The 10,120-nt window shown below is 34.7% G+C and overlaps 1 protein-coding gene across 1 annotated transcript in view; it reads left to right on the top strand.

Moving 5' to 3' along the window:
- LOC104761047 (CBS domain-containing protein CBSCBSPB5-like) overlaps positions 1-6,623 on the top strand; it is an 11,540-nt gene extending 4,917 nt beyond the window's left edge. The window contains exons 3-15 of the mRNA XM_010484064.2: positions 3,751-3,931; positions 4,020-4,152; positions 4,242-4,412; positions 4,530-4,608; positions 4,718-4,831; positions 4,924-4,990; positions 5,069-5,174; positions 5,250-5,308; positions 5,472-5,581; positions 5,665-5,783; positions 5,875-5,960; positions 6,050-6,139; positions 6,259-6,623. Coding sequence (XP_010482366.1) covers positions 3,751-3,931; positions 4,020-4,152; positions 4,242-4,412; positions 4,530-4,608; positions 4,718-4,831; positions 4,924-4,990; positions 5,069-5,174; positions 5,250-5,308; positions 5,472-5,581; positions 5,665-5,783; positions 5,875-5,960; positions 6,050-6,139; positions 6,259-6,438 — 1,495 coding nt within the window. The 3' untranslated portion in view covers positions 6,439-6,623. The remainder of the gene's footprint in view (positions 1-3,750; positions 3,932-4,019; positions 4,153-4,241; positions 4,413-4,529; positions 4,609-4,717; positions 4,832-4,923; positions 4,991-5,068; positions 5,175-5,249; positions 5,309-5,471; positions 5,582-5,664; positions 5,784-5,874; positions 5,961-6,049; positions 6,140-6,258) is intronic.

The following is a 10,120-nucleotide window of genomic DNA, read 5'->3' as shown; positions in this document are numbered from 1 at the left end:
CCGAGGAGGCCCTAGAGGAAGGGGCGGAAGAGGTAGAGGTAGAGGTCAAGGGAGATCTAATAACCAAAACCAAAGCCAAGGAGGAGAAGTCTCAGAGAAAGATCAAAAGAAGAGGGATCTTTCTAAGATTACTTGTTGGCGATGCGACAAAACAGGGCACTATGCAACGAAGTGTCCAGATAAACCAATACAACAAGAAACAAACCTAAACGAGACTCATGAAGCTGATGCACTATATGTTCATGAAGTGGTATTCTTGAACGAAGATAAAGTGTTCCCAAAGAACTATGACACTAATAACAAAAGCGTTTGGTATCTAGACAATGGAGCGAGTAACCATATGTCCGGGAACAAGGAATTCTTCACAAGCATCGATGAGTCTATCACAGGTAGAGTAAAATTTGGCGATGGCTCGTTCGTCAACATTATGGGAAAGGGTTCCATAACGTTTGTAGCTAAAATGGGTGAGAGAAGATCACTCAAAGAGATTTACTACATACCAGAATTAAAACACAATATCATAAGTCTTGGTTAAGCAACCGAGAATGGATGTGAAGTTAATATGAAAGGTGATACGTTGACACTAAAGGATCCAGCTGGAAGACTACTCTTGCAAGTTAAAAGATCTTCCAATCGTCTCTACAAGACTCCATTGAAGATTGAATATCCTAAGTGTTTACTGTCACAAGATGATAACACTACAGAAATATGGCATGCGAGACTGGGACATGTTAGTATTGGTGTTATGAACAACATGGTGAAGAAAGAGATGGTTGTTGGGATGCCACAAACATCACACGAGAAGAGTGTGTGTAGCGCCTGCTTAACCGGAAAGCAAATCAGAAATCCATTCCCGGTTAAAGCAACCTACCGTGCAACTCAAGCTTTGGAGTTAGTACACGGCGACTTGTGTGGACCAATTACACCAGCGACACCAGCAAAGAACAGATATGTGTTTGTTCTAATTGATGATTTCTCAAGATATATGTGGGTTATGTTGTTAAGGGAAAAGAGCGAGGCATTCGATCGTTTCAAAAGGTTTAAAGAGATGGTAGAGAACAGAACCGGAAAGAAGCTTCAAACCTTTCGAACCGATAGAGGAGGAGAATTTACCTCGAATGACTTCAACACGTTCTGTGAAGAAAACGGTGTTACAAGACACCTAACCGCACCTTACACACCACAACAAAACGGTGTTGTAGAAAGGAGAAATCGAACTCTCATGGAGATGACAAGAAGTTTGCTTAAAGCCATGAAGATACCGAATGATATGTGGGGTGAAGCCGTACATCATTCAACGTATTTGATCAACCGAGTCCCAACAAAGGCATAACAAAATCAGACCCGTATGAATGTCTCACGTTAAGAAAACCAAACCTTGAACACTTAAGAGTGTTTGGTTGCGTCGCATACGCAAAAATCACCGAACCACATCTAAAGAAGCTAGATGATAGGTCGAGAATGGTGATTAATCTTGGGACTGAACCGGGTTCGAAAGCTTACCGGCTTTACGACCCAATCACAAAGAAGGTACTTGTGAGTAGAGATGTGGTGTTTGATGAGAAGAAGATGTGGGACTGGTCAGCTTTGACAAAGGAATCTGAAAACCAAGGAGAACCTGGAAGGTTTAAGCTAACGTATAGAGGTGAGATAGAAGATGGTGCTGGATACGATGATGAAGATCACGAACATGTTGACAATGATAATCATGATCCTTACCACAAGCCTATTCACCATGATGAAAACGTAGAAGCTGTAGATGGAGATGTGGGAGCTGAAAATCAACCGATAGTGACAAGATTAGGTCGTGTTATTAACAGACCAAGATATCTCAATGATTACGTCTTACTTGCTGACCTAGAAGTTGAAAAACTTTTATTTACTCTAGATGGAGAACCCGAAAGCTTAACAGAGGCAATGAGCTTAAAGGAATGGGTAAAGGCAATGGAGGCTGAGTTAGACTCAATCGTAAGAAACAAGACATGGGAGTTAGTCGATAAACCAGATGGTGTTAAACCCATAGGAGTGAAGTGGGTTTACAAAGTCAAGAAGCTTGCGGACGGATCGATAAACAAGTTTAAGGCGAGACTTGTGGCAAAAGGCTATGTTCAACAAAAGGGTATAGACTTTGATGAAGTCTTTGCACCCGTAGCTAGAATTGAGACTATGAGGCTACTCATAGCTATTGCGGCAACAAGCGGCTGGGAGATACACCATCTAGACGTCAAGACTGCTTTCTTGAACGGAGAACTAAATGAGCTGGTTTATGTTACTCAACCGGAGGGTTTTGTTAAGAAAGGAGAAGAAAATCGAGTATATAAGCTCCATAAAGCGTTGTATGGGCTACGACAAGCTCCAAGAGCTTGGAACATAAAACTCGATAGTGTTTTTAAAGGGATGGGCTTCAAGAAGTGTAGGAAGGAACCATCGGTATACCTAAAGAGAAACAAGGAGAGTTTCTTAATTGTGGCAATTTATGTTGACGATTTGTTTGTAACATGTACTTCTCGAGATGTCATTGAACAATTCAAGAAAGATATGTCAAAGAAATTTGAGATGTCGGATCTTGGGAAGTTAACTTACTATCTTGGTATAGAAGTAATTCAAGGGGCTGATGGAATTCAAATAAAACAAGAAGGCTATGCTCGAGGAATACTTGAAGATACAAAGATGGACGATTGCAATTTGGCCCTTGTGCCAATGGATCCAAACGTCAAGATCTCAAAGGCTGAAGAGGAACCTGAGATCGATGCCACACGATATCGAAGAACCATAGGTTGTCTAAGGTATCTCATTCACACAAGACCCGATTTAACGTTTGCCGTGAGTGTTCTAAGTCGGTACATGCAAAGTCCGAGAGAATCACATGGGCAAGCACTTAAACAAGTTCTGAGGTATGTGAAAGGAACCACCAACTTTGGACTATTCTTTAAGAGAGATGGGTCAAGAAAAGTTGTAGGTTACAGTGACTCTAGTCACAACGCCGATATTGATGACGAGAAAAGTACAGGCGGACATATGTTCTACTTTGGGTCATCACTAATAACATGGACTTCACAAAAACTCTCCTCAGTCGCATTGTCGTCGTGTGAGGCGGAGTTTATGGCGGAAACGGAAGCGGCGAAGCAAGCCATTTGGCTTAAGGAGCTGTTAAATGAAATCCTAAGTCTAGATGAGAAGATCTTACTAAGGATTGACAATAAGTCGGCCATTGCACTCACCAAGAATCCGGTATTTCACGGAAGGAGTAAGCATATACTCTTGAGATACCATTTCATTCGTGAATGTGTAGAAGAGGAGCAAGTTGTGGTGGAGCACGTACCTGGGAAGGAACAGAAAGCGGACATCCTTACTAAAGCGTTAGCAAGGATCAAGTTCAAGGAAATGCGAGAGTTAATCGGAGTTCAAGAAATCAAGTCTCCCCAAGTTCAAGTTGGAATTAAGGGGGTGAATGTTGGATAATTCCAAAGTATCTTAGGAAACAAGATATCTCTTCTAGAATGTTGTCTAAAGAGATAATCACAAATAAGGATTTGTGTAAGGTTTTCCTAATACAAGTAGAATAAGGTGTCGTCTTATCTCTACATATAAATACAAGTCTATGGAGAGTTGTTCCATAAGAGCTTGAGAAAGATTTAGTTTTGTGAAGTTACTAAATCAATAAGAAAAGTGTTTCTTATAATTCAAGTTTTATCGATTTGATTAGATACACGTTTTAAAGTATAATATGTTTTTTGCAAATTGTTTTAGAAGCTTGAGTGGGGAAAGGAGTGGAGAGAGAACTGTAAAGAGACTAAGGTTGTGTAAGGCCCTTACCGTACCCGATAGCACAACTCTATATGAAGCTTGCCGAAGGATGGCTGCACGTCGCGTTGATGCCTTATTGCTGACTGATTCTAATGCATTGCTTTGTGGGATCCTTACGGATAGGGTAAAATATTTCATGACTAGTGTCACTCTCTTTTTGTAATTGGTGGCTTGAATAGATATATCTTTTTTCTCTCTTTTTGGTTTTGAAGGACATAGCAACAAAAGTAATTGCTAAACAACTCAATCTTGAAGAAACACCTGTATCTAAAGTTATGACCAAGAACCCTGTTTTTGTTTTGTCTGACACTATTGCCGTGGAAGCTCTTCAAAAGATGGTTCAAGGTTTGTGATGCTTAATTAGGGGAACACATTTCTTTCTTTTTCTTTCATATGTTCATTTCCATGATATGAACTGACTAATTGATCTGCAGGCAAATTTAGACATTTGCCGGTTGTAGAGAATGGAGAAGTCATTTCACTTCTCGATATTGCAAAGTGTTTGTATGATGCAATTGCACGCATGGAAAGATCTGTTGAGAAGGGTAAGGCCATTGCTGCAGCTGTTGAAGGCGTTGAAAAGAACTGGGGTACATCTATCGCTGGTATATCTCCAGTTGATTCCTTCACAACTGCAGAACAGCTTTAAATTGTCTTCTTGCATGCATAGGTTGTGTTTAAACATAAAGATATGTCTCTTATTGCGTTTTTGTTGGATACAGGACCAAACACCTTTATGGAGACACTCAGAGAACGGATATTCAAGCCTTCACTTTCAACTATAATTCCAGAGAATACAAAGTAGGTAATATCCCCTTTTAAAATCTATGATCATTCACTTTGATCTTATGATTCTTATTAAAGAGCAATGCAAAGCTTAACGAGTCTATTTGGAAATGAAAACGTACAGAGTTTTAAAAGTTGGATTGGATGAGACGGTGTTAGGAGTAACCATGAAGATGGTTGAATATCAGTCTAGTGCAGCCATGGTTATGGTTGAAAACAAATTAGTAGGGATTCTTACGTAAGTGTCATATATGCCCTTGTTCTGTTACTTTGGTTTTGTTTCAAACTTTTCTAGTGAAGGTTTGATATTGAATAGTGAATTTTTGTTAGTTCAAAGGACATCTTGATGCGGGTGATAGCCCAAAACCTTCCTCAAGAGACAACTACTGTGGAGAAGGTAATGTTTTCCTTAAGTCATCCCTCCCTTAGATTTAAATCAATTCTCATTTCCTGTCTCTGTTGATTCTTTATATAGGTTATGACTCAGAATCCAGAATCTGCAACTGTTGATATGGCTATTGTTGATGCCTTGCATATCATGCATAATGGAAAATTTCTGCATCTTCCTGTTTTAGATAAAGGTAACAAAACGTCCGCAAAAAAGTATGGAAACATTGTTATTTCAACACTTGACTAATGTTGATGATTTTCTACAGATGGAGATGTTGTAGCTGTGATTGATGTGATCCACATAACTAATGCTGCCGTTACTACGGTAAAACTTTTTTTCCTTTATCATTCTCTTTTAGTTGAACTTGGAAACATGAGACAAGATCGATAAACAATCCGAGAAAAGACAGAACATGATGTATTTGATGTTGCCATTCTTGTTGAGAATCTTGTTTTGTTATAAGCTCTGTTTACTTGTTTTTGACAAGGCTGGGAGTACAGCTGGAATAAATAACGAGACAGCAAACTCAATGATGCAAAAGTTTTGGGATTCTGCTATGGCTTTGTCTCCTAACGAAGATGGAGATGAAACTAGGAGGTTTTCTACTCATGTTCCTTTGAACCATTTAGTTTTGACCGTAGGCTGGTTTATTAAACTGAACCATATATATTATTTGGCAGTGAGGAAGAATCGTTGAAATTATCTTCGGAGATAGAAGGGACAAAATCATTCTCATATCCTAATACATTTGCTTTCAAACTCCAAGATAAAAAGGGACGAATGCATAGATTTATGTGTGGTACGTTAACTCATAACACTTGAAAACTAGGACACCTTTTATGCCAATGCTGCAGAGTCCATTAACCTTTTTTTTTACTTTCTAATTATAGAAACACAGAGCTTGACAACTCTGATAACAGCAATCCTACAAAGGATGGGGGATGACATTGAGCCTGATAACTTGCCTCAGATAATGGTACATAGTTATTATTCGAAAACTTTTTAAACAAACGAGAAGAGGAAAAGTTCTGCTTCTGTTCTTGACATGTTTTGTGGTGTGTATAGTACGAAGATGAAGACAATGATAAAGTCGTTTTAGCATCAGATAATGATCTTGGAGCTGCTGTAGAACACGCAAAATCAATAGGCTGGAAGGTAATAGATTGTAGATCCATTCTATTTGGTTCAAGAACGTGCTTATTTTTTCGGTTTGGTTAATGTGGATTTTGTGTTAAAGAAGTTTATATTTTGGTTTGGGATTCCAAACGGTGCAGGGTTTGAAATTGCATTTGGACTACACAGAAGAGAGAGGACACATGGGAGGTCTAAGCACAGTGGATATGGACTACAACCAGTCAAACTCATGGGCAGCCGCTTACAAAACGGTTGCAGCCGGGGCTGCTCTTGCTGCTGGACTTGGAGTTTTGGTGTACCTTAAACGCCACTCAAACTAACAGATTCTTTTTTTCGGGAGGTACAAAGTTGAATGCTTTTGCAAACCAATTTTTCAAACCAAAGCTTGCGAAGTAGACCTCTTCATTAATTCGTGTTTGTTGTTTTTGAACTTGTTGCTCATCATTATTCTTGTTTTTCAACCTTACACATGAATTGTATATAAATAAGTGAACATTTATTTGTATTGACGGTGATTTGTTTTTTTTTTTAAGGTTGATTTGGTAAATGTTTGGACAATTCAAAAGTTTAAATTTTCTTCGTAAGTTTGATATGTAAGAGCATTTGGTCAAGAGAGAACAACACCGAAGTTTCTCTTATTGATGAGCCTTTGAAATGATGATGAAGAATCTTTCTTAGCATTTCGTAGTACAATTTTGCAATTGTTCAAACTATTAGCATTTTTTCTTACTAATTTTGTTAAATGTACGCGTTGGTAAAAATCACCTTACCTTTCATGCTCCAGCGACCACCTTAAGAGATGCATAGAAATGACATAGACAATCCAATGATGAAGCATGTTTGAACTTTTGATGGTTTACTATAAAATCTGATGTCCTACTAACCAATGATCTGAAGACCATAGTTGTAGTCGTGAAGTTTAAAATGACTACTCTCTAATTCCACTTGTTGTTTAAGCTATTTTATACAAATTATATGAGTTGCTTCGTTCTATCCATTTGAATCCATCCGGTTTTACATGATTCGTTTCTATTTCAAATAATGAATTCTATCTATAAAATGTAACTATGTTGACTCCATATCTTATCATCCTTAATTTTGATGTCATTGCATTGGTTGCTCGAGATAGTTGACTCTCTTTTTTGTCTACACATGTGCCAATAAGAAACGAAAGGTTGTAATAAAGAATTGAGGCTAGAGAGTTTGGAACTTTACATGGTTTCACGTTATTTATTCTAACACTCGCATCCAAAAAGAGTAGTTTAGTGGATAACATTGCTTTCTGAAAACCAATTGTTAAAAAAAAAGAGTAAACAAAAAATCTTTACGCGAATTCTCAACGTCTCTCATTCTTCTCCTATATGCATATAATATAAGTCCATCATAAAAGTGTTCCAAAACGTTGTAATCATGTTTAGAAGATTGTGCAACCGTTGTTCAAGAGAATGTTGCGTATAATCTTGCCATACTATGTTTAGGTTATGACTATTTCAAACTTTCAAAATGAACTCTACATATTGTGTTTTGCATTTACATGTTTATAATATTGTAATTGAATCTCATAGATAAAAACATAATCATATAATAAAAGGGAAAAAGAGAGGCAATTTAATCTAAGAAGATAAATAAGTTAGTTACCATAATTTATTTTTTGGAGAGTTTTGTAAACATACTTAATAATGACTTAATTTTAGAAAAATAATCAATAGTTTATTGGGCCGAGCCGATGTATATTGGGCCCAGATTCTAACATATTTTCTTGCGTGATACAGTGTCGATACATGTTCTAGAACTTCCCAGTTGTGTAGATTTAGATACATTGATTGTATACATGCTTTGGTTCGATGAATGAAATACACAGACTTTGGTCGTGATTGGTGAAGACTTTTAAAACTTTATAAGCATTTAAAAGTTTTAAAAGCATTTTATTTACCGACCAGACTTTTATGACTTTTTTATTTTTTAAAGTTTCAACAGCCACTTTATTTTATCCTTTTTTATTTCTCTTATTTTTTTTAATTTCAAAATGATGCTTTAAATCTAACAAATTTTAAAAACTTTTTCTTTCTTCCTCTATCATGATTAAAAACTCTATAAATATATATATATATATATATATTTGCACAAATTTTTTTTTACAGATTAATTATCAGTATTTTTTTCTCTTTTTTTTGACATCCACTTCTCTTCACAAATTTATTATTTTTATCATCATTTTTATATTTTCTTACGATTTTGTTATTAATAAAATTACAGTCACACCTTTTAAAGTTTTTTTTAACAATCAGATTTTAACAGTTAAAGTATTTACAGCTAAAGTCTCTGCAGTCAAATTTTATACAGCCAAAATTTTATAGTCAAAGTCTCTACAGCCTCAAATAACAGTTGTTACCAATTGGGGTTTTCTCCTTCATCTTTACATACTTTTAAATAGTTGGAAATTGATTTTATTTATTTATTTAATAATAAGATAATGACAACTATAAACTTTAAAAGTTCAAAAACATGAAATATATTTGTTTTACACTATATTATTAGACAAAAGAAAACATTTTGTTTTGGTAATAAAAGGAGAGAGACAAGGGCGGTCTTGCTTGGCGCGAAGGCTGAGATGGCTTTTTCGGAAGTCCGTTCCCACCGCGCTTAAGGCCTGGCTGGCGCGATGTTGTATAATAGTTATTTCTTGTAAAAGAGAGAGTTTGAATCCCATGGATGCAATGTGGCTGCTTAACTTATATTTACATACTAGATTTTAACCTGCGATACACCGCGGACATATAATTTCTATTATAATTTATATTTTATGTTGTATATATTTGGTAAATATTGAATATTTTGTAAATATAGGAATAACTAAATTTTCTATTTTTTGTGCAGCTAAATATTTATATTATTTTTTAACCCACAATATATTTCATGACCATTTGTTTGGTATATTTAGTTTGTTTTGTTTAGTGTTTGAGATTCTATTTTGATTTTTAATTATTATAACAAAAAATTAGGGATCTAAATACATAATTAGTAATTATACGCTGTGATTAAGTCACATTTTTCCTAATGATTTAATTATTTTATACAATTTTAGTTAAATCAACTTGATTTTATGTCAAATATTTCTAATATTAGTAGTGTGGATAAATAATTAATAAGTATTTAACCCGTATTAACACAAATTTAATAATATTTTATTATTTTCAACATGTTCTATTTATAACTCATCTACTATATAACCACATTATATAGTATTTTTTAACTTTTTAATTTTACATCTTCGTAGTAATTAAAATTTTTATTAAGTTTATATATGTTAATTGTAATATTTAAATAATTGTCAATCGAAGTTTTTCTTACGTTAAGAATCAAATCTCATAGATTTTGGAAAACAAAATGAGAATCAAATTGTTTTTTCTTTGTTTACAAAGGATTCAGATATATAATATCTTCAAAACACAACATAATGTATGGTTAAATATATGATAGTTTCTATTTCCTTATTGATTGCTGTTATATTTTTAATTGAAATGAAATGTAAAATATTTAGGAAACAAAATCTGGAGTAATGTTAGTTTTGTAAAAATTTTAGGGGTTAATTTTGTAAATAATTTTTTAAATAAACAAAACTAAAATGGCATAATACAAAATGTACTTCAAAAATGTTAATATAGATGTATGTCAATATGTCTATAAGACTTACTAATTTGATATATAATTAGCGTGACCAAATTTTATATAAAAAAGTAATTATTTTCTCTCCTCCCCATTATATATTTTTATCTTTGTAATTCATATTTGTCTTACCCATTTAAAACTTACTATTGATTTTAAGGTTTATATTCCTTCATTTTTTAAACTATTTCTGATAAATCATTGTAATTCTTTTCCAAAATAAACTATACAACTATAATGTCTCATTATATGATCTTAGTTTTAAATACATTTTTTCAGCATATTCTCTGTTACTCTGTAACACAGTTTTCGTTGACTAACTTCAAATTCATATTG

The sequence above is a fragment of the Camelina sativa genome, chromosome 18 (assembly GCF_000633955.1).
Source record: "Camelina sativa cultivar DH55 chromosome 18, Cs, whole genome shotgun sequence".
In the NCBI taxonomy this organism is placed as follows: Eukaryota; Viridiplantae; Streptophyta; class Magnoliopsida; order Brassicales; family Brassicaceae; genus Camelina; species Camelina sativa.
Note: the sequence above shows the minus strand (reverse complement) of the source record. Positions and strands in the feature narration are given on the sequence as shown.